Raw genomic sequence first — 23,322 nt, 5'->3', positions numbered from 1 at the left:
TTGACATTCGAGCAGCGGACACCACTGGCCAGGACCCCCAGAGGGAGCCGCCCGAAGGCAGGGGTCCCGGGCAGGCAGGGGAGGGCCCACAGCGCTGACGTGTGCCTGTGCCCCAACAGGTGGACCAGTACAAGGGAAAGCGGGATCTGGACTCGCTGAGGGAATACGTGGAGTCGCAGCTGCAGAGCGCGGGGCGTGCCGCCCCGGAGCCCGCCCAGCCCTCGGAGGCCCCAACGCTGGCCACCGAGCCCGCAGCCGACCAGGTGGGTGCCAACCAGGGACGGTGTGGGAATGGCCCACACTCCACGTTTTCAACACGACCTCATTGCCTGCTTTTACGTACTTATAGGGGTTTCTCTTTAAAAACCTTGAAGCAGGTGTGAGACAAGGATCCTGAAAGTATGTGTCCACGTTTCTGGAGCGTTCTTCCCTTGGGTTAGTCATCGCTGCCCTTGTGTCAGCGAACAGCTGAGGGGCGAGTGGGTATTTGCTGGAGGGGCTGCGCCGGCAGGAGGACAGGGCGAGGAGGACAAGGGCGCCGTGTGGGGCGGAGAGGAGGTGGTCACTGCACCGAGGAAGGTCTTGTCAGCCCGCCAAGGGTCTTAGGTCTGTAGGAAGCCAGTGGCGGGCTTGGAATGGACGGGGACTTGACGAAAGCTGCCCGGCTACAGCCCGTGTGCAAGAGATGGGAAAGGGTTGTATTGAGATGGGCGGTGTCAGGCCCCCACGGCTGAGGGGAGTCCAGCTCCACCAGCGCATTGGGGTGGTGGAGAGCTTGGCCAGGGACGCCGGGTGGGCACTGGGGTGTCCAGGGGACAGTGCACCGAGCTCAGGGTGGGAGGAGGAGGGAAGCGGTTTTCAGGGCTGGGCTGGGGGTGTGGACGCAGCGACAGGTCAGTGTGTGCGTCTGAAGCTGCAGCCAATGTCTGTCTCCCCAGATGAGTTGGGTGCCAGGGGTGGGAATGAGACTACTCGGGGAATCACAACTGTGTTTGCTCAGCTAGGAACTGTAAGGCGTGGTTGTCAGTTTAGTTCCTAAGTGGAATCCTCGTGTTGCTGATTCAGTCCACATGGCCTGTGGGGTTCTTCCCCGGGACGGGGCGCCTTGGTCCTGTCGGGGACGCCCTCCCTGCCCCACAGTGACCCTCTAGCCTCAGTGTTCACAGGGTGGTTGTGACTGGCTGGAGCCACCATGCCCCGAGGCCAGGCATCCATGCTTGGAAAAGCCAGTGGCAGCCTACCCCCTCCACCCCGTGTGGGGCCGCGGTGGGCCTCCCCTGCCCTCAGCGGGAACCTCGGCGCCTGGGGACTGCGTGGATGTTGGTTAAACATTGACGTTTTGTTTTCAGAAGTAAACAAATGATTTTGTAGTTACGGACCCCGTGTCGGGGAGTGTGTTGCAGTGGTTGTAAAGGTCATCCCAGATCCAGTCTAATTATATACTTGGATGTTTTCATCAAGCCCAGACGGTTTCTATTTATACTCACCTTTTCCACCATTAAGTGGATCTTTCGGGGAGTGTGGTCACCTCTCCGGACAGAAAGGTGGCAGGGTCCAGACGGCCTCCCGGGCACTGAACCGGGACCCGGCGCCGGACTCGAGGGGGCGGCCGGGGGACTGCAGTCACGTGACGCAGCGCCGTGCCCTTGCTCCCACGCGAGGATGGCACGTCCACTTTTGGAGGACCAGATACAGTTCTCTAAAGAACCATCCCGATGGAAGCGCTTCAGAGCAGACTGGCTTGCTGCCCCTTTGCCCTGAATTCTCCAGAGTTCAGATTGAACAGTTTTCACATTGACTTTGAATTTTAAGATGGAAAGCAGCCTGTTTATCTGTAAAACACATCAGTGCCTATGCTTTTCTAGGGTCTTTAGAGAAGAAAATCTCTTTACGAATCCACAGATGAGAGCAGTAGAACCAGCGAGAACAGCAGTGTGTGTGCAGACTTCAGGGAGGCTGGCGGTTTGGACTTGGGTCAGTGTTTGGGGCTCCAGGCCTGCGCGGTGCAGACCCGGGCATGGCCCACCCGTCCGCACGGCATCTCCTGGGCTCCGGACCGTGGGCCCTGTGATTAGTTGCTGATGTTTTGTGAACAGCGAGTCGTGTGGGGGGGTGTGTGTAGCCTTGGAGCACACGTTGCAGCATTTTAAAGATGTCTGACTGGCATATCTGGGATCCCGAAACTTGACCCACACTGTCGTATCTGCTGTGTTTGAGTTGTGGCTTTTCCCTCCCCTCAGGGCACCGTGTTGGCATTGACAGAGAGGAACTTCGATGACGCCATCGCAGAAGGCATAACCTTCATCAAGTTTTATGCTCCATGGTAAGTGGCTGTTGGATCAGAAGCTGCTCTGTCATCATGCCCTCAAGGTACACCCTGATTCCCCACTCGTGTGCCGAGCCTCGAGACTCAGTGTTGGGCACATACCACGCTCACACACAGTCATGCTCTCCGGGAAAAGAAGTGTTACCGCTCAGCTCCTGCATTCAGGTAGGCAGAAGTTTGGAGGAGGTTCAAGCTCAGTCTGCTTTGGAGAAAACACTGAAACAAGATTGGTACCACGGCCAGCGTCACGTTGAAGTCGTGTGGGATCTGTGTGCGCTTCCACACGGATGGCCGTTTGGGTTCAGCACCGTGAACTTCCTGATGTAGCTTTGCCAATCCGTCTCGGGATGTTAGAGGGGAACTGACTGGAGCTCCAGTTGCCGCTGGAGCCGTGCAGCATGTCAGTCAGCTGCCCTGCCCATCCCGTGGTCTTTGTGGACCGGAGCAGGGGTGGGGGCTGCTCCAGACCAAGGCACCGGAGGCGGCGGGAACACAGCGGGTTCCGGGCTGTGCCTCGCACGTGTGACCCTGGAAGCCCCTTGAGTTCTCTGGAACCCAGTTTCCTCAGCTGTGAAATGGGAGGAGAGCTTTGTCTTGAAACAGCCCATTTGGGAAAAACGTGGAGGAGAATGTAGGCTCCTGTTTCTAAACGTGAGCAAGTAAGGTCGCCACGGGCCGTTTCTGGTCCTCGGTTTGTTTCGTCCCAAGTGCTCATGAGTAACAGCCACACAGCTAAGGAGCCTGTGACTTGGAGTTGCCCAGTTCTTCTTAAAGAATAGAAACACGAGGAAATGATGCCTTTAAAACTGTTAGGTGTTTTCAGTGTTTTCTGTCAACCTAAAGCTGTGTGGACCAAGTAAGCGGGGGGAGCAGCTCATAGAGGGGAAGGTGGGCTGGAAGGAGACTCAGTGCCTCGAGGAAGCTTCGAATTCTCTTGAACATTTGGGACCATAAGAAATCTATCCTACTTCTGATATTCAAGTGATTTTTTTAAAAAGGGTCTCGTTTCCTGTTCACCTCCTGCTCATGGTACACTTATAAACAAGGGAGCCCGCAGTTTACCGCAGAGAAGGTTTCCCAGCTCAGTATCGTTCTCAGACCATGTTGCCTCTGTCCAGTTACCTGAACATTTGGATTCAGGGATGGGGGTGGGGGAGGAGGAAGGCTGACGTTTATAAACTCAGGCCCAGGAGGCCGTCTGGGCAGCGGCGAGTGGGTGAGTGGATCCAACGCCTCAGCGGCTCCGTCATGTTCTGTCCCCAGGTGCGGGCACTGCAAGGACCTGGCCCCGACCTGGGAGGACCTCTCCAAGAAGGAATTCCCCGGCCTGGCGGAGGTCACCATCGCCGAGGTGGACTGCACTGCTGAACGGAACCTCTGCAGCAAGTACTCGGTGGGTCCGCGTGGCTGGAGCCTCCTGGGGACAGAACGGGGGGTGGGGGGTTCCCAGGGGGACTGTGATGGGGTGGCGTGGCCCCATCCGAGGTCACTCACGCTGCCCTCCTCCTCTCAACAAAGTGTTCGTGTCCTTTTGAGCATCTTGAGGTTTTTTCCTTTCTCATTTGAAAAGCAAAAAGAGCTGCTCTCCCAAAAGAAAGGTTTTTCTCTGTGAGTGCACATGATTCCGTGGTGGTGGGTAGGGAGTGAGGCTTCCCCACCTGGCGGGAGGCTGGCGGTAGCTGAGACTCAGAGCTGGAGGGCAAGACCCCACCTGCAGGACCGTTCTTGTTGGCCGAACAGCTGGCGCGTCGCCTTCCTTGTAAACACCTGAGGAGCTTGCTTTTCAGACACGAGGCGGCGCTCCATAGAGGAAGTGTTTGATCCCACACTTCCCCGCTGGGAGGGCTGCACCAGCAGCCTAGGCGCGTGGCTTGGCTTCTTCATGCAGCTGTTGCCTTCTTTCCAAGCTATTAGCACCATTAAATAGCCTAGAACACTTGCAATTTCTGTTTTTCAACTTGTGTTGTTCTCTTAAAACACTTCTGAGGCCTCTGGAGTTTATTAGAAGAGATAATACCACAAACGTCATCTGCTTACTAGAACACAGTGTGTCTGTGTTTTCAAGAGAAAAGCGGTGAGCCGCAGTGGACAGGCGTGTGCCCATGAGGCTCTCGCTTCTCAGTGTGGCCTCGGGGCACCTGCACGTCACCCGGGAGCCTGTCAGGAGTGCAGCCTCTCAGGCCGGCACCAGCTCCCCAGGGCTGCTGTGAAAATACAAGACGCACTTCAGCGTGAAGTGCCTCCTCAGTGCTAATCTTGAAAGTGTTTCGTTTGGGTTTGAAAAGTGAAATAGAGCCCCAAGGCTCTGCTTTCTGCAGCCTCGGGTAGTTTGCTGAGGGTCTTGCGCTCTGAAAATCTAGCTGTAGACTTCCTTGGGCTCAAGGATCTTTTCTGATTTTACTCTGTGCATGAATCAGGCTTTTTTTTAAGCTTTTCTTTTCTTTTTTTAAGGTACGAGGCTATCCCACACTGCTGCTTTTCCGTGGAGGAGAAAAGGTCGGCGAGCACAGCGGGAGTCGCGACCTGGATTCCTTGCACCGCTTCGTCCTGCGTCAGGCGAAGGACGAGCTGTGAGCCCGGCGGGGCGCCGTCCCTCAGCCGCTCCCCGCTTCCCCGCAGCGGTGACTCAGAGATCCGAATGTACTAAACTCGTGCTGTCTTCTCCGTGTGTGTTTTTAAGCCAACACACCCTACAGATTCTTAAGTTTCTCTAAGTAAATGTGTAACTCACGATCCCTTTGCAAACTAAATATTTTCGGTGGCGACCTACCATCCATTCCCCCCTTTAACTTGCTCTTGGTGAAATCGAAATGGTTTCCTTTGAGACTAAAACAAGAGTCGAGGAAAACCCAACTGCCAGACTACTTTTGGCTCCCGAGTGAGTCTGGTGACAGCGTCATCCAAAGCGTTGTTTTCAAAGGGCCCGCGAGTCCTAGCCAGTTGGCCTTGCCTTGTGGCCCTGTTGAGTTGCTTTGATCACATGACTTGTTCATACGTGGCTGGTCCATAGCTTGGAGCAGATTTAACACACAAACCCCCGATGCCTGTGGAAGAGCCACTTGTCCAGCCCCTCCTGGACCTCCTGTCTCTGCAGGTGCCTCTCACGGAGGGTGGTGAGCCGCCGTGAAAGCCGTGGTACCCCTGACACGTGCCTGAGGAAGATAGTGCCGCTGCCATGGCCTTGTGTGGGTGTCGACACTCAACCGATTGCTTATTACTGTTCAAGGAATACGTCTGTCTCTCCTGCAAGATTTCATTTGGGAATGTGAAGCCAGAGTCCCTGTGAACGTCAGGATTCGATGTCTCTCGTGGAAACTGTGGACGTGGGAAGTGCCACACAGTTCGTCGTGACCCTTCTAAGAACTCCTAGGAAGGTTCTGATTGTCTCTGCCTCCCAGGAGGGGGCAGGAGGGCTGCACGAACTCTCCCAGGTCGGGTGTCGGGGACCGGGGACACCCCACGGCCCCGCAGCAGGTGGCGTCAGACGCCCTGTATTTGGTCTGCCTTCTGGGAGGCCGCCCGTCTCCTATGTGCAGAGGGGATTGATTCGACCTCCAGACCAAGGCAGGCAGGGTTGCAGTCAGCCACGTCCCTGGTGTCCTGATTCACGCCATCCTGGGTATAAAGCCCTTTTACCGACGCCCTTGGAAATCAGCCGCCGTAGGCCTAGGCTCCCTTAAGGTATATAACCTGTACGTCCTTCAGCATCAGTTAGCCCTCGTGATAACACCCTTCGCCCCACCGCCCTTGCTCAGGCGACGTGGCCGCTTAGTGAGAAACGAGACCCCGTCCACTGTCTGCAGCAGACGAAACAGCAGGATCCCGGCCAGCCTCTGCCTTAAAGGAGATCTTTATTAATCATGTATGGTTCACAGATGTTCTTTTAAAAAAAAAAAACAACCCAACTTTCTAGAGAAGCACAATCCTCATGAGTGGCTTCAGCTTTGCATTGAGTCTTGTTTTAAAAGAAAATCAAAGTGGTACAATTTGTTTACACTATGATACTTTCTAAATAAACTCTTTTTAAAAAAAAAAAAAAAAAGTCTGGTCTTTCCTTAAATGTTACAGCAAAACAGATATAAAATAGACAATAAATTATAGTTTCTATTTACAAAAAAGCTGTAAGTGCAGATATAGATCATAAATGTATTATTTAATCAGTTTAGTATGAAATTGGTTTCCTAGTACATGATCGTGAAAAAGACATCTTAAATCTGAGTCTCATTTTCAACAGGAGAAAACCATGATTTCAGTTCCCAACCCACACGCCTGTCCTAACCCCTTCCTCAGTCTAGATGACTTAGGAAGTCCTCAGCCCATCACTTCTACTGGTCTAAACCCTTGACGCAGGACGCTGTCCCGTCAAAGAATTGCGTTACCAACACAGGAGAAGTGGCAGTCCTAACGTAAGTGAGCTTTTCAGAGAGCCATCCCCCACGGGAAGGGGTGCAGACGAGTCGCTCGGGTAAACGATGGCTTTAAAAAGGCTTCTCTTCTGTGGAGCCTCCCCCCTCAAAGAGGGGGTCACACTCTCTCTGCTTTTGGTCCTAGCACAGAAAACAGCAAATGCCGGGGCGAGGAGAGGGGTAAAGGATGTAGTTTAACTAAAATAAGTGTATCTTCTCTCAGCCAACAAAATGCCCACATGACAGCAAGACTGAGACAAAAGGCACTTACTTGCCGGCCGCCCAGCTGAGACCCACGTTCCCAGGGCAAGATCGGAACAGAGGTGTATCCGACCCTTCCCGTGATCTGCAAACTCTGCCTTTGAGAAACTACTGAACCCGCTGATATTTGAGCCAAAGAAGACTTTTACTTCAAGATTATTTTCCCTATTTACTCTCTAAAACCACAAGGAGCTTGGATCTAAAGCAGTAACTGATTTTGGTGGGTTTGGGGAGGGTGCAGAGGGGAACCCTTCCAAGTTAACATTTCTGCAGTCCCCCGACTTCAGACGCTCAAGTGCTGCTTCCTAGAGCCCAATGGCTACTCACAACACTCACGGTGTGAGCAAGGGGCGGACGGGGTCCCTTCGGGTCTGCGTCCGGCGGAAAGGCCAACACCAGCCAAAGGTGGCCTCGGGGTCTCCTCCTGCGTCCCGGGGGCCTCTGTGGGCTTAAGGCGGATGTGATCCAGGAGTCCAGGCAGTGCGTGCACAGCGTCCCCAGCCACTCCACTCACCCCAAGTCAGTGGCACCCACACGCTCGTACGACCATGTTCCGGTATTTCTTCAGGATGACATTGGAGTTGTCGTCGAAGTAGAGCACCGAGATGGCGTTCAGTTTCGTGGGCGCGCAGCACGGTTTGGGGACGTATTCGGGGTTCATGAGGTGAACCTGTTCCAGAGACGAGAGGAGGGGGCGGCGTTAGGGATGGCCCCCAGTCCTGGCTGACCCCCCGCCGCCGTGGTGTGAAGCCGGCCGGCACTCACCAGGGTCTGCACGATGGCGTGGTTGGTAGCGTTCATGTGCGCGTTGAGAGGGAACGAACACTCTCCGTCACAGTAGTTGGCGGCGTAGCCCTTGGGGGCAATGATCCAGTCCTTAAGTGAACGCAAAAAGGAAGCGACAAGGGGTCAGCACACATGCCCCGCACCCCCTGGGTGCTGAGGAACCCCGTGAGAAGGCCTAGCTCACGTGGGGCAGCTAAGGAGACAGACACGGGGTCAAGGATGCATGAGGGGCAGAGGGAGGTGCAGACCTGCTCAGTCTGACTCTGGAGCCCTGGTTCCCACCGCTGGGCCCACCTGCCCCCAGCCTGCCTGGAGGCCCGGAGGTGGTTGGCTCCAGGAACCTGGACCAGAGGTGCCTCCTGGAGTCCAGGGTTCCCCTGTCCCCATAAGGCCACCTACACATGGGAACCATCTCCAGTCACGTGGCACCTAGAATTTGCCTGAGCAGCGGCTTCAGGAAAGAGGCAGCACACGGGTGCCCTTCCAGTCTGGGTGAGCTGATAACTGTCAGATCAGTTTTTGCAGCCCTTTCTCGAAACCCAGTGCACACTGTTGAAATGCCCAAAGCAATGCAGGCCCTGGGGACCGAGAGAGAATGAGGGGAGAACTCTGGGCTGGCTGTGGATCTGCAGGGACTCGGAGGCCGTGCACCTGGGGGCCCCTGGAGAGGTGCGGGGGCGGGGGGGCTTCAAGCACAAGTGGGCGGGCTGTCGCCCCTCCTCTCCAAGACCTGGGCATCTGAAAGGCTCCTAAGTACCTTCCCAGGAGGAACCTTCCTGACCCTGAAGTGCAAGGTCTCTGAGGATGGCAGCCGCTGCCTTCAGGACGAGAGGAGGCCCTGAGACGGTCAGGAGCACTCACCTGCCACCCCAGGTCCTGGAAGCTCACGTAGAGCTCATGCTTCCGGCAGGCCGTCTTCAGCTCGCTGCTGTTGTAGTCTGCTGGGGATCAGAAGGCACGCCCATAACTGCCTCATTCCTTCCTTCACAGCCTCACCCGGACCCTTGGCCACGGGCGAGCCCCCGCTGGCCGCGGCCTGGGGCACCCAGAGCTCCGCAGGCTGCCAGCCGCTCGGGCGTCTGACACGCTGTCTCCCCTCTACCCCAGGGTCGGGCACACCGGCTCCCATCTCGACACGCCCGCACTGACCCGAGTGGACCCCTTTCAGCAACAGGGGCATGTCGTGATCCCCTATTGGACCAAGAGGCCCCAGAGCACTAACTCAGAGGACACGATTCACGTTTAAGACAAACACACTGGCAGGTTCTGATTCTAACGGGGACCATCCTGAAGCTGCTTGGAGCCTGTGAGGATGGCTTGGGGGGTCAGGAAGGGCCTCCTGAAGGGGGCGCCCTGGAGCCAGGAGGCCAGGAGTGGGGGGACACTGCTGTCCAGTCCCGTGACCGGGTCAGTGTCCCCCAGCCCCCACTAAGCCAGCCCAGGAGAGCAGCGCCCAGCACATCAGCAGAAGCGCGCACACCTCTCTGGAGTCAGGCCCCACTAGTCTGGTTTCTCACCCGACCCCCGCTCATCGAGGGCTGACAGAGCCGCTTCTGTGTGGCATGCCCTCCCCAAGCAACGAGGGGCCCCGTCAGACGAGGCTTCTGTCCTCCAGCAACTTGGGGAGCGGCAGGGGTGATGCGTGATGTGCCCAGCTCACTCCAGCACAAAACACAATCTGGACGCCGTGCACGGGGGTGCCGGAGAGAAACCCCCTCGGGAGGTCAGAGAAGGCACAGTTACGAGGTGGAAGGGGAGACAGCAGTCATGGAATGAGTGTGAGGACGCGTGAAGAGTGACCCAAACCGTGGAATCTCCTGTGCGATCACTCCAGCTCCTCGTGGGTCCCCAGAGAGCCCAGGATGGGGTCTGCTCCCCAGAAAGAACTCAGGCCAGCCTGACCTCTGGGGAAGGGGGATTGGAGATGGAGGTCAAGTCCTGAGCCCCGTGTAATGGCTCTGGACACGGGGCTTGGGGGAGCCCACAGGTGGGCAGGCACGTCCGCATGTGGAGGGCGACCTGCGGGATCCCTGCAGGGGGCGGGGGGAGCCCCGTGTCCCAAGCCGCTCTTCTCAGAGGGGGAGCGAGGGGGCTGTTCCTCCCCTGTGTCCCTTATAATCCAACTGGAATCCTGAGTGCAGCACTCCCCCGAGGCCCAGGAGTTGCTCCAGAGTATCATCAGACCGGGGAGGGGGCGCTGCAGGAAGCCCTGAATCCCCCCAGTAGACAGACCAGCGGGGGCATCAGAAGCGGGCAGAGCCCCTGACCTCGTGGCACCTGTGCCCACCCCAGGCAGGGAGGTCAGGACGGAACGGGACTGGAGGACCCCCGGCTGGTGTCAGGATGCAGGCGGGGGAGTTTCTCGTCCTGCCGCCTGGAACCGAGATGACGTGGGCGAGGGCTCCCGCCGACACTCCGCTCTGGCTGACCCATGGTCCCACCCCGTTCTGGCTCTTTCTTCCCTGGGGCCAAAGGCTGGGAGATGCTCAGGAGAGTCGGGGAGGGGGGGGTGGCGGCTGGACGAGAAGGGCAGGGCCCTCCTTACACCCAGGCGGGGCTGGGCAGCCCCCGGGGAGGCGGCGGCATCTGAGTCTGGGCAGCCCCGGCCCAGCCCAAGCCCTGGGGTTCGGCAGCAGCCCTGCCGCCTTTCCAGCCCCAAAAGGAAGAGAGAGAAGAAACACAGAGGAGGGAAAAGACAGAGGCAGGGCGGCCTAAGAAACCAGGGCCCAGGGGAGGAGCCAGGGCTTCTGCCGCCCCCGCAACCCGGGGCTGTGGGGGGCTGGTCGTGCCCCTCCCCACCCCAGGCCACGCCAGCTGCAGGCCCCACGCTCAGCCAGGAAAACACTAGAACAGCAGGCGCACAGAGCATGCTGTCCACACGGCCCAGGTTCTCCAAGCTCAGGCTAGTCCTCCCAGAGGAAACTTGTTTTTTAGAGGCAACAGTTCCCTGCTCTCATCTCCCTTCCAGCCTAGAATGACAAGGTCAGGGACAAAGAGCAGCTGTTCCCCCGGCACCTCCGTCTGCACCGGTCTGACCGCTCTTGTCCTCGGCCGGATCCGCCAGCTTCTCCCAGAGGCGGCTCTGGCTCCCGTGTACCCCATGATCCACGCAGCTTCCGAGGCTTGCCAGGGGAAGCCCAGACCTGTGCCATGACGCTGCAGGATTTCTGGTGTCGATAATCTCATAAAGTGTTTGGGGAGGTGGGGGGCAGGCGGGGAGAGGGCAGCTTGATTTTCAGTGTCTCGATTTTGTTTACGGCGGGATGGTTAGCAGGAGAGGCAGCGGTGAAGGCCCATCCCACTCGTTTGTGGCTGCAGGATTTCAAGGTCTCACACAGCTCCATTTAATCGGGGCTCTTATCTCTTCTCAGCCTTTGTCTTGATGAATAAGAGAATAGGGAGCTAAGGATCTTGACGACAGAGATATCCCTTAAAGGTTGAGCCCTGAGACTCTGCTCCATGTCCCTCTGTCCCCAGTCCCTAGCTAGAGGCCCCCGGCCCCCAGTGCTCTCCTGGGAGATGGCAGTACTCGATGGATAATTTGAGTGTCTGGCAGCATCTGTTTATGCCTCTTATTATTCAGCCTACTGGCCAATAGCATATTCATAAGGGGTGAACCCTAGGGATGGAGGAGAAGGTCAAATTCTAGTCAGCTTCATTCCTTGGCAACTTTTACCCTAAAGGGGCTTAATGGCAAAAGCGAGTCAAGTATTATGAATATGGAGTTTGGAACAATTCAACTTTCCAATCACTCATGCCACACTTGTCCTCCACAGCTGTGGAGAATTAAGTTCTGGTTTCATTTAAAAAACCCTGGACAAGCCTCTACCTCTTGACTGAGACATCTGGGAGCCAAGCTACTGGCCCTAAAATTTGAATTTAAGGTCAAAATGACAAAATCCCCAATGCCTTTTAAAAGGTTAGTCACTTAGCTGTGTCCATCTCTTTGCAATCCCCGTGGACTGTAGCCCGCCAGGCTCCTCTGTCCATGGAATTTTCCAGGCAAGAATACTGGAATGGGTTGCCATGCCCTTCTCCAGGGAAATCTTCCTGACCCAGATATCGAACCCATGCCTCCTGCATTGGCAGGCAGGTTCTCTACTGTCTGAGCCACCAGGGTAGCTCAATACCTTTGAAGAACTATAAACAGCTATGTCACAGCCCTGACCCATGTCCATTCTACCCAAGCATCGCATGTCCATAGTGGATGAGCCCACTCACCTCTGGCACGTCCACCCATGGAAGCAAACAAGGAACTAGAGGGGACACCTCCCAAGAACTAAAAGGCTGAGTAAACACTGATCTGTGAGGAGGAGAGCCCTAGTCTGTGGGCTGAAATTCCCTGAAATCTACAGCAAAAGATGTGATAGTTATAATAAAGTACCCGCATCGCTGCTTTGCAAGTGGTGAGTTCTACTTACTTTTCTTAAGCTGGAAGCATACTGAATGGTCCCAACTGGAAAGTTCAAGAGGTAGAAGGTATCAACTAGCAACAAGAAGGTCAGCAGTATATTTACATGTACCAGAGCCAGCTTTCCTCCCAGGATCCCTAAAGATACATGTTTGGGTGGGCTGGTGAAAGACAGAAGGAGAATTTAAGAGATGCTCACAGGTAGCATCTGAATCAATGAAGAGCTCATTTCGAAGAGAGAGAGGGTCTTGGGAAGTTACTAGTTCATGACAGTCAGCAGGGCTGAGTGACGGCACCACAAACATGAAGGATGAAGGGGACCCAAAGTTAGCTAATCTGATTTGACATAATTGTTCCAAGTGGCAGAAAATGTTTTAAAACCATCTGCCAAAACATAGAGCAAGTCTCACCCGTGGTGTTGGCAGCCAGCTGCTAGACATGGCAGAAAATCTCAGACTCACCAGCTGAACTGAAATCGCATTAACTACCCCTGCCCCAAAGATGTCTAGGAAAGATCTTGAAAAATGAGCTCGAACAGAATCTAGAATCGCCACACGGAACCATCCCTCAAGGCCATTTGTTCACAACTCATGTAATGGGTTGGTCAGGTGTCAGTCCCCCTGGAGACAAAATCATGGAACCAGAGAGAAAGATACTGTGGAAGCAGCAGGTAGAATGAGACCATCTAATGAGAGCTCCGGGAACCGTGCACAGGGTGGGCACCACAGGATCAGTGGCTGAGTCACTAGAATCCCCAGTGGGCTTGCCCCAAGCCCACTGGGGATTCTAGTGGTAAAACGTGTCAGAACGACGAATGATATGGTCCAGACGATACACAAGCCCACTGGAGAAGCGCAAACAGAGGGTAAGTGAAGCCCATCCAGGGAGACTTGGGTCCAAACCCACTGTTTCGGTGCATGTGTTTGGAAAGTCCACTAGAAGGCCAAAGAGAGATGTGAGAGCAGATTTGGGGGAGGACGGAGAGAGGCAGATGGGCTAGTGGCCCTTCCTCATTGAGGACCAGTCCTGCCGTCTCCAGATTTGGCAGCTCAGTTTTAAACACAGACGCATATTTTCCTGCCACGTTTCAGCTGGAGGACAGGCAGCTGGAGGACTGATGTACTCACTCCTCTGCCCAGCAGCAGAACGGTATCTAGTGGGCTACTGCTGCTGGTCGTTTGAGTGGAGAAATGTTAATTCCCTAGGAGCACACCGTGGAAGACGGGGGCAGCAGGGAGCAACACTCTCTTCCTTCAACCTCCAGAAAGACTCACAAGGAGAAGTCCTGCCTGGACTCACACAGTCACACGCGACCACAGCGGTCTGTCTCAGCAGCATCTACAAAGTGCATGAAGACCCAGAAGCGCTTGGCCCCACAATAGCCCAGAAATAAACATAAACCGGCTGGTCTGTGCCCCTGGGCAGGAGATTGTTATCTTTCTGGAAATCCTTTCTCCAAGAGCAAGTGCCTCTGCACATCCATCCCCATTAACGGCAAGAAAAAGTAAGGAGGAAAGAACCAGAGAGAGAGAGCTGGGGACTTCTTGGCGGTCCAGTGGTTAAGAACCCTCTTTGCAATGTAGGGGACGCAGGTTTGATCCCTGGATAGACAACTAAGCCCGTGAACCACAGCGAAGATCCTGCATGCTGCAACTAAGACCTGACTCAGCCAAAAAATTAAGAAATACATGTTTAAAAAAAAAAAAAAAAAAAAGTAAAGCAATACTTCAGTGGGCCTAACCGGATCATTAATTGGACCATCTTGAGAGAGTCTTTGAAGATAGTGGGGGGTCGGGGGGGAGGACTCTCCAGAGTAAGGGGTTTAAACCCCCTTTTGTGAGGGCAGAGGCGTTTGTTAGGAACTCTGCTTTCTTACCCCTGAAAAAGGCAGGTATACTTGCCTCTTCTTACAAAGCAGTCCACCTTTAATACTCATATTTAATTTAAACTCATAAAACTGGAAACAAAATGCTGAAAGGGACTTGGAAGAGAATAATTCAGTGATGCCACGGAAACCCAAATCAGAGATGACATGTTTTCTCAATTAGAAAAGAAATTTTATGTGTGTACTGGTGGGGGGAGGGGAGGTGGAATAAATCAAGTGAAATTTTCATTTAAAAAAAGCAATCAGCATCCCAAGAGCTGCCTTCATGTCTGAGGTCCCGGCACCAAACTGACCGCAGCTCGTTAATGAACGGCCGCCATGCCCCGAGGAGAAGCCCGGGATGATTGCTGTTCAGAAGGCTTCCTCCAAAGCGCATACAGGAAAGTCATCACTTCTTCTTTTTCTTTAAACCCTAGCCCTGACTGTTTCTAGCAGTAAACACAGGAACACCCATGCTGGGCTTCGCTTCCAAGAAACACCAAGAGGACAAGCGGCAGAATGTCACATCACGCTGGGTGGTGCACCTTCTGGTTCCACATCCAAGTCACTGGTAACTGAAATGGCTGAGTCGGAATCCAGAGTGAAGACACTGCTTCCCACAGGAAAACTGGGTGCTTTGGAAAGTTTCACGAACTCTTTCCAGCCGCAGAAGATGACACTGTTTTAAAGCCACCTGGAAGAGTTAATGCATCTGCCTGACGTATTTTACAATCCCTTCTAAGGAGCCTGACATACCTGCTAAGAACTTCCTATGGCTGGAGGCACCTCATCTTTGAGCCAGAGCGATGCTCCTCATTCAATCCCAGCAAAGCCACTGCGAATCAAGCATGCCCACCAACTGCTGGGTAAACCGAAGCCAAACTGGATTAGGTTCGTCCTGAGTCACAAAGTAGGGCTTCCCAGGTGGTGTCAGTGTTAAAGAACCGGTGCCTGCCAATGCAGGGAACAAGAGAGATGCAGGTTCAGTCCCTGGGTCAGGAAGATTCCCCTGGCACGGCAACACACTCCAGTATTCTTGCCTGGAGAATCCCATGGACAGAAGAGCCTGGCAGGCTACAGTTCACATGGTTGAAGAGTCGGACATGACTTAGCACATGCACACACACCAAGTTACAGAGCACTGATAAGGAAAGCAAGATCTCTGACTACAAATCCCAAAGTGAACCCTCAACTTCGTGCCTGATTTCTGGGCTAGTTAAAGGGAAAGGAAGCCTAGAATCTGTAAGCACCCACTTTAGAGCAAGATGCACCTTGTTTTGAATTCAACACTGACCAGCTCTGTGCTGCATATCAGCGCCTGCACGCCCTGCCTCCTGTTCTGAAACTGGACTTCTGCGTCTCCCACTGAGGCTCTGCATGGGAGGGAGCTTGTCTGCAGGCCTGCTGAACTGACACTCCGGCAGAGAGGGCTGTTTCCTCTCTCTTGCCCTTTGAACCTGCCGTTCAGGGCAGGCGGTGGGGGGTGGGGGCGGGGGCCACACCCCACCCCCTAGCTCCAGGCTGAGCACCGACCCCAGACCAGCTGTCTGCTGAAGCTACTGCAGAAGAGGCGCTCTCATCCTGAAGCTGAGGTTGCCTTTCTCAGCACCACATGTTGAGCTAGGCTTTCTGAGAACGCCACCAACAAAGGAACACAGGAAAGGGGATTCCTACTATCCGCTGAGCCCGTGGGTCTCACCACATCTCAAGGCAGAACACCGAACTTCCCAGTTGAATGAAAACCAATGAAACCCATCAGAGAGGGGTGCCGGAACTGACTTGCCATCACTCCCAGCCAAGAGCATTGACCAACACGAGCCCGCCTTCTACAAATGCATGAAGTCTGTTCGTCACCACTTCCTGGGGAATAATTCAATTTGGAGAAAATGCAGTCATTCCCTGGATCTTTATGGGAATGAAGAAGAGCTGGGAGAAATCTGATCAAACAGAAGGATGCTTTTCTGGGACAGCAGACAGTGAGGCTGTCTCAACCTGCAGACGATCTTGGGGTCACAAAGTCTCCCCTCTGACGGCCTAGGCGCCCGTCCAGATAATCCAGGGCACCTACAGCTGCACGTAGGCCTGCAGAAGCTGGGCAGCGCCTGCAAGCCTCGGCAGTTCCTGTGTCCTCACAGACGCCCCGGGGCCCACAGGTGTCCTGGAAAGACGGCGTTCCTGACCCACCTGAGGCGCTGGAGGCCCGCGACACGTCCTGGGCCGGGGTGGAGCGGTTCCGGGCCTGCTGCCGGCGCCGCCCGGGGGCCGACCGGGCACTGCGCACGTGGACCTCGCTGGCCTTGAAGAAGGCCACCATGAAGGGCTGCTTGTCGTAGGGGCCGTCCCTGCCCACCAGGCCCGCGGCCCCGGGGCTGATGCTGAGCCCTGCAAGGCAAATACCAAAGCGCACCTCTGAGATGTGGCACTGAGCCTGGTGTCCACCTGCAGAGGCACGCCCGAGCCTCCCGAGTGCCCTCAGAGAGGAGGAGCCCACGTGCAGGGAGACACGGGGCACCCTGAGCCCTCCCCACTCTTCCTGCCGAGGTCCCGGGAGGCAGGGCAAGGGGTGGTGGGACCCCCAGTTCCCCTGTTCCTGCTGCTATCTTCTGTTCACACTCATCTTTGCCATCTTACGTCTCCCACCCAGGAAGGTGAAGTCATGGGCTGACTGGCTCCAGCCCGAGGGGACTGGGACCTGCCGAGCTCTGACAGTGCAGGAGAGGGTGCAGGAAGGGCCCCCACAAACCTACTCAACGTCAGCACCTAGAGCTCACCCCGGCCTTCCTCTTTAACTCAGCACCCAGCTCCTATCCCTCTCTGAGGCTCCCGGACCATCTAACCGTCCCCGAGTCCTTGCCAGGAGGCCCTGGGGCAGGACTCTGCTTGTCCACCAAGGCTCCAGGAGGTCGGGAAATGGGGGTCCCGCCTGCGGACCACGGCTGCCCACACCTGCTGCCAAGGAGGCGAAGGCCCGAGTCCCTGAACTCACCATCGCGCGTGACCACGCTCAGCTGCAGCCCCATGTTGTGCTGCGGAGTCAGGACCCACAGGTTGCTGGTGGCCGTGATGTCAAACTCCAGCCAGCCCGCCTCCGAGGCCCACACAGCACGCGTGCCCAGCAGAAACAGGTCCGAGTCTCTGGAAGAGAGAGGAGACAGAGGGTGAGGGCACAGGGCCCCGGCTCAGCCCGCGGTCCCGCCCGGCATCAGAATGCAGGCAGGACGGCAGCCCGCGCCTGCCCATCACACAGGACACGCGCCCAGTGCCATCAAGGGGAGTGCGCATGAGCTGGGGTGCCACACTGGCTTCCTCCTGACACGGGAGGGCCCTCCACGTCCACGGGAGCCTCACAACTGCTCGTGCCAGGGGTTTTTAGATTTAAGAAAAAATAAATAAGTAAGCAGGCCTGTGGTTGTTCACTTTATGGCTAATGAACTCAAAAGAAAATGGAGGGGTGGGGGGCCGTGAAGAAAAGGATGAAAAAAATACTAAAATCAGGATTAGTAAAGATGAGCATTTACTAAGTTTTGATTTTTTTTTTTTTTTTAAGGAGGGCCCAACAATCCTCACATGTTCTTAGTTCCTGTGGAAGGGGAAACCAGGGTTCACATGCTATTCCTGATTATCAATACTTTTCTTTTAATCAACACCTTTGCACACGGCCTGCGGTTAAGAGCCGAGTCCTTGCTCATGTGGACCGCAGACCAGAGTCAATGTCGGCACCGCCGTGAGCCGCCTGGGCTCCTGTGAGGCAAACTCACTGAGCCCATTCCTTCCACTGGACTCCACAGGGCTGTTCTTATATTTACATACACATTTCTTTTTTCTTTTCTTTTCTTTTTTACAGTTTCCAGCTAACATAACTCAAGGGATCATGGACAGATAGGGTGAGGGACCCATATGCTGTGACAAGGTGGCGTGAGGGACGGTCACCTCGGGGTATCACAGGGACACCCATCTGAGTTGACGCCCTGGGATCACGGGCAGAGAGTGGCCTGGAATCCCTGTGACATGGAGGGAGAGGTTTCCACCCTCCCTGGAAGGACGCAGACCCCCTGGTGCTGGAAACATTCTGCGTGGAGAGCTTACAGGACAGAAACATGACTAGAATTCAGTACTAAACTTAAAATGAGCATCATCATATGAACAGCATACGTTTAAATCTGTTACAAAGTGCCTGCATCTGCTTGGCTTGGGCCATCCTGCACAGCAGGCAGAGGATCATTACCCCCATTTTACAGCTGAGGAAACTGCGACTCAGACATGAGTTCACAGACACGTCACGGTCAAGGCCCAGAAGCCAGTGGATCCCGAGATTTCCACAAGGGCCTTCCCGCCTTTTGAGATCATGATGGAAGACAACCCGCGACAAAGGAACAAAATGTATCTCTAGTCCCTCCAATGGTCTGGAGGCCAGCGAAACCTCTGAGTGAAAAGTCTTCGACTTCTCAGAGGAGAAACCATTTTTCCTGTTCACCCGGCTCAGAGCTGGAAGGCAAGGCCATTGTCATCTTTTCCGAGCTCGGAGCAGTAGGTGTGGCTACGCAGCGTTTACTCAGCTGGTGGACAGGGTCTGCGGGGGGCAGGCCCGGCCTGCCGTCTATAAAGCCCCCCCTCAACGCGCGTGTCACACCCCTGCTGACAAATTACCCCCCACCCCCGTCACTGAGGCGACTGTGGGCGGATAGACGGGGGGTGCTCATGGAAAACAGCAAGAGGGGACGCAAGTCCAGAGCTTTGAAGTGAAGATGTGAAGACATCAGTTCTGTTCTGGAAGGTAGGAAAAGACTCTCATCCAGAAATAACACAGAACCAGGAACAGCAATGTGGGGACAGTCTGGTCCTGAAAGAAGCACCAGACACGTTCTTATCAGAGGAGCAGCTTCTAGAATGAGGATGTGGTGGGGATGTCAGCGTGGGGACTGCCCCCGAGGGCCAACAGGGCCCACAGGGTGCTATGGCTGAGGGGCACTGGTCACTAGGGCGTCAATGGGGGCAACTGGCACATGTTCTTAGGACTTCTAACAAGGATGCAGAGAAATACAGCCCAAGATACGAGTGTGACACGGCTGGTAGAAAGAGCTCAGTTCAGTACAGTCGCTCGGTCGTGTCCGACTCTCTGCGACCCCATGGACTGCAGCACGCCAGGCCTCCCTGTCCATCACCAACTCCCAGAGCTTGCTCAAACTCAAGTCCATCGGGTTAGTGATGCCATCCAACCATCTCATCCTCTGTCGTCCCCTTCTCCTCCTGCCTTCAATCTTTCCCAACATCAGGGTCTTTTCCAATGAGTCAGTTCTTCACATCAGGTGGCCAAAGGATTGGAGTTTCAGCTTCAATCCTTCCAATGAACAGTCAGGACTGATTTCCTTTAGGATGGACTGGTTGGATCTCCTTGCAGTCCCAGGGACTCTCAAGAGTCTTCTCCAACACCACAGTTCAAAAGCATCAATTCTTTGGCACTCAGCTTTCTTTATGGTCCAACTCTAACATCCATACATGACTATTGGGCAAACCATAGCTTTGACTAGATGGACCTTTGTTGGGAAAGTAATGTCTCTGCTTTTTAATAAGCTATCTAGGTTGAGCTAGAATGAGCTTTTATATTTCAAAAGTAGGGCTCAGGACAAAGGAATGGGGGAGTCTGTCAGCTGAGGAAGTGGGAGATGGGACAGAAGGCCATCATCCAAAAATGGGGCAGAAACAGCAGAGGACAGGAAAAAGAGGGGAAGGGTGTGGTTTAAAGAGGGCAGAGGAGGCACGCGAAACCATGACAGGGAAGAAATGGAGTCCACAGGGTAGGTGGGGCTTAGTGGACACAGGAGCCTGCGTTGCAACCTGACGCTGCTCCAGGTCACCCAGGGGCCCCCCAAGTACCCCCCCAGGACCTGGCAGTGCTTCAGGGCCACGCCTCGCTGACTGTCCAGTGAAGACAAGGCTGGTCCTCGCCGATTAGAAGACCAGGGGGTCCACACACACGTGGGCTGCAGCTGAGCTCCGGGGCTCAGAGCACGGAGGCCAAATCAAAGACAGCCACTCAAACGAGGGTGCTCAGGTCCCTGTGAGCAGGGGTGATGGAGCGCAGGGACTTAAAGTAACCAGGCTCAGGGCCTCCCCAGCAGTCCAGGGGTTAAGACTTCAGCTTCCAGTACAGGGGGTGTGGGTTCAAACCCTGGTCAGGGAGCTGGGATCCCACAGGCCTCGTGGCCAAAAAACCAAAACAAATTCAATAAAGACTTTACAAACTGGTCCACATAAAAAAAAATAACAACTGGGCTATCGGCCTGGTGGAGCAGCAAATACCTCCCGGGCTCCCAGCACTCAGGCGCCGGCCGAGCGCTCCCGCTGACCCTCAGAGGATGGGGAGGCCGGTCCCGTCATGGCTCCCTTCCGGAGCTGGCGGCGCGCAGCCCGCAGCCTGCAGAGGGGGTGTGTGTGATGGCCACAGAGGGTTCAGGGGGGTGACCAGAGCTTGAAGCTGGAGCCCCGGCTCTCAGCCACCACGCATCCAAAAAGGGGAGTCAAGAAAAGCATAGGACAGATGACGTGTGTTGTTGCTTATCTGTGGAATCTTGAAAAAAAAAAAAAATGATACAAATGAACTTAATTACAAAACTAGAAACAGACTCACAGAGAACGATCTTATGGTTACTGGAGGGGAAAGCAGGGGAGGGGTACATTGGGAATTGGGGATTAACAGATACACACGACTGTACATAAAATAAACAAGGACCTACTGTATAGCATGGGGAACTATATTCACCTATCATGTAATAAATAAACTACTGTGGGAAAGAATCTGAAAAAGAATATATATATATATATATAAAAATCACTTTGCCATACACCTGAAACTAACACAATATTATAAATCAACTCTACTTTAATAAAAAGATTTTTTTCTAATACATAGGGCAGAGGTAAGTAAATACCCACCAAGGGCTCGGAATAAAGTCAGAGATCCAAACCCACTGCCCATCAGTGCCAGTGGAGGCTGGATACAGAAGTCAGGTTTCAGATGCTTGGGGCTGGCAGAGGAGAGCAGTCAGGGGTGACTCCGCATGTCAGGGCAGGAGGAGGAAGGTCGAGATGCCTCACACCCACGGCTGGGATGCCAGCAGCCTCCCCAGCTCCTCCCCTCTCCCGCTCCGAGCACAATGCCCTCCGTCTAGATACAGCCATCACTGACACACGTCCAGGGAGGGAGAGGGCCTTTCACAAGAATGATCCTCTGAGGGGGAACCCCACTGGGTCAATGCTGCTCTTGACTCAGGTGGGTAAGAGACACTATTTATGGCAACTCACCAAGATGGCCCTGGTCTGCCCACAGCTGTTTACCTTTCTTCAATGACACGTGACCTTCTCAGTCTACGGGCTCTGTCAAAGGGTCGCCTCACACAAGACACACCCGGTTCTGTGACGTGAGCAGCAGGGCTGCCCCTGTAAACCACTCCAGGGGCGTCGAGGCCTTCTTTATGCAAGAAGAGCATAAAGTGCAATTTTCAAACAGAATGAAAGCCAAAAATCATTTGAGAAAATGAGAGAGTAAGGCAAGGGTTTTTACTTTTTTCTTATGTAATGTATTATACATACAGGATCACATCTAAACTTTTACCAACTAAAAAGGTAGAAAAGAAACAGAATATTTGAAAACAGAGTACTAGAAATCAGAGTAAACTGCTACACACTGATTCAAGTAACAAGGCTGAATGAACATTACTGTATACACTATATATTACATAATAATATTGTATACATTATATATCACATATATAATAATGTTCATTCACCTGTTACTTGAATTATACACATTATGTATTGCAGGAGTTCCCTAGTATTATTATTCCCAGACAATAAAGCATCTGCCTGCAATGCAGGAGACCTGAGTTCAATCCCTGGGTCAGAAAGATGCTCTGGAGAAGGGAATGGCAACCCACTGCAGGATTCTTGCTTGAGAAATCCCATGGACAGAGGAGCCTGGTGGGCTACAGTCCATGGGGTCACAAAGAATCAGACATGACTGAGCAACTCACACTTTCTTGCATACTATGTATACAATATTATATACACTACATACTGTACTAGTGAAAGTCACACAGTCGTGTCCGACTCTCTGCAGTCAAGTGGACTGTAGCCCACCACGCTCCTCTGTCCATGGAATTCTCCAGGCAAGAATACTGGAGTGGTTGCCATTCCGTTCTACAGGGGATCTTCCCAACCCAGGAACTGAACCAGACTCTTTACTGTCTGAGCCACCAGGGAAGCCCTCATACTATATTATATGTACTATATTGTATATATTGGGCTTCCCTGGTAGCTCAGCTGGTAAAGAATCTGCCTGCAATTCAGGAGACCCCGGTTTGATTCCTGGGTCAAGAAGATGCCCTGGAGAAGGGAATGGCAACCCACTCCAGTATTCTTAGGCTTCCCTGGTGACTCAGATGGTAAAGAATCCACGTGCAAATGAGGGAGACCTGGGTTCGATCCCTGGGTTGGGAAGATTTCCCTGGAGGAAGGCATAGCAACCCACTCCAATATTCTTGTCTGGAGAATCCCCATGGACAGAGAAGCCTGGCAGGCTATAGCCCATGGGGTCGCAGAGAGTTGGACACGACCGAGCGACTGAACATAGCATATACTATGTTATATAATCAGCCGGGCTCCCACTGACTTTATGGCAGTTGAATTTACCCAGTTTTCACTTCTAGGATGAGCATGGCATAAAGAGAAGTTTCAAGCATCAAAGGCACCAAAATTCGGTAAGGTATATTTCATCTTCGACAAACCAACACAAATCCCTTTGCATCAGGATAGTAACACAGCTCTGGCCTTACACGCTGTTCACCGCGGGACAGCTCTTACGTGTGCTAGGTCCTCACAACTGCCCAAGAGTATTTACACCATCAAAGGCGAACACAGCGGGGAACAGAGGCGCACGCAGGTCACGCGGCTTGCTCACAGGCACTCGGCCGGCACGAGCACAGCGGGGATGTGGGCCCAGGCAAGCTGGCCCTGAACCATCACCACGGAGGTTCCCAAAGCCAGCGGGCACCAGACTCCCCCGGAGGCCATGTTAACACAGAGACTGTCAGAGTTTTGGCGGCAAGGCCTGTGAGCTTGCATCCCTGTCAGATTCCCAGGTGACGTTGCTGCCGCTGGTCTGGGGACCACACTCAGGGCCACTGTCGTCGAGCACTCTGCCTTTCTCTAAAGTATGAGGAGAATGACCTTGGCCTGCTGTTTAGACTTCAAGTTCCAAGCTGTCAGCTCT

At 54.2% G+C, this 23,322-nt stretch overlaps 2 protein-coding genes across 7 annotated transcripts in view; one reads left to right on the top strand and one right to left on the bottom strand.

Annotated features, from left to right (window-relative positions):
* Nucleotides 1–6,368, top strand: part of TXNDC5 (thioredoxin domain containing 5) — a 29,313-nt gene extending 22,945 nt beyond the window's left edge. For 3 of the 4 annotated variants that reach the window (XM_055570544.1, XM_055570545.1, XM_055570543.1), the window contains exons 7-10: nt 120–263; nt 2,241–2,323; nt 3,590–3,719; nt 4,778–6,368. In XM_055570544.1, the coding sequence (XP_055426519.1) occupies nt 120–263; nt 2,241–2,323; nt 3,590–3,719; nt 4,778–4,900 (480 nt within the window). In that variant the 3' untranslated portion in view covers nt 4,901–6,368. The remainder of the gene's footprint in view (nt 1–119; nt 264–2,240; nt 2,324–3,589; nt 3,720–4,777) is intronic. The other variant, XR_008711309.1, reaches the window with a different exon arrangement.
* Nucleotides 6,161–23,322, bottom strand: part of BMP6 (bone morphogenetic protein 6) — a 149,535-nt gene continuing 132,373 nt past the window's right edge. The window contains exons 3-7 of one of the 3 annotated variants that reach the window (XM_055570540.1): nt 17,041–17,189; nt 16,239–16,436; nt 8,641–8,720; nt 7,759–7,869; nt 6,161–7,663 (exon numbers count right to left, since the gene is read on the bottom strand). In XM_055570540.1, coding sequence (XP_055426515.1) covers nt 7,514–7,663; nt 7,759–7,869; nt 8,641–8,720; nt 16,239–16,436; nt 17,041–17,189 — 688 coding nt within the window. In that variant the 3' untranslated portion in view covers nt 6,161–7,513. Of the gene's footprint in view, nt 7,664–7,758; nt 7,870–8,640; nt 8,721–13,980; nt 14,749–16,238; nt 16,437–17,040; nt 17,190–23,322 lie in introns of those variants that run through there. The other 2 variants (XM_055570541.1, XM_055570542.1) reach the window with 2 other exon arrangements.

The sequence above is a fragment of the Bubalus kerabau genome, chromosome 3, assembly GCF_029407905.1.
Source record: "Bubalus kerabau isolate K-KA32 ecotype Philippines breed swamp buffalo chromosome 3, PCC_UOA_SB_1v2, whole genome shotgun sequence".
In the NCBI taxonomy this organism is placed as follows: domain Eukaryota; kingdom Metazoa; phylum Chordata; class Mammalia; order Artiodactyla; family Bovidae; genus Bubalus; species Bubalus kerabau.
Note: the sequence above shows the minus strand (reverse complement) of the source record. Positions and strands in the feature narration are given on the sequence as shown.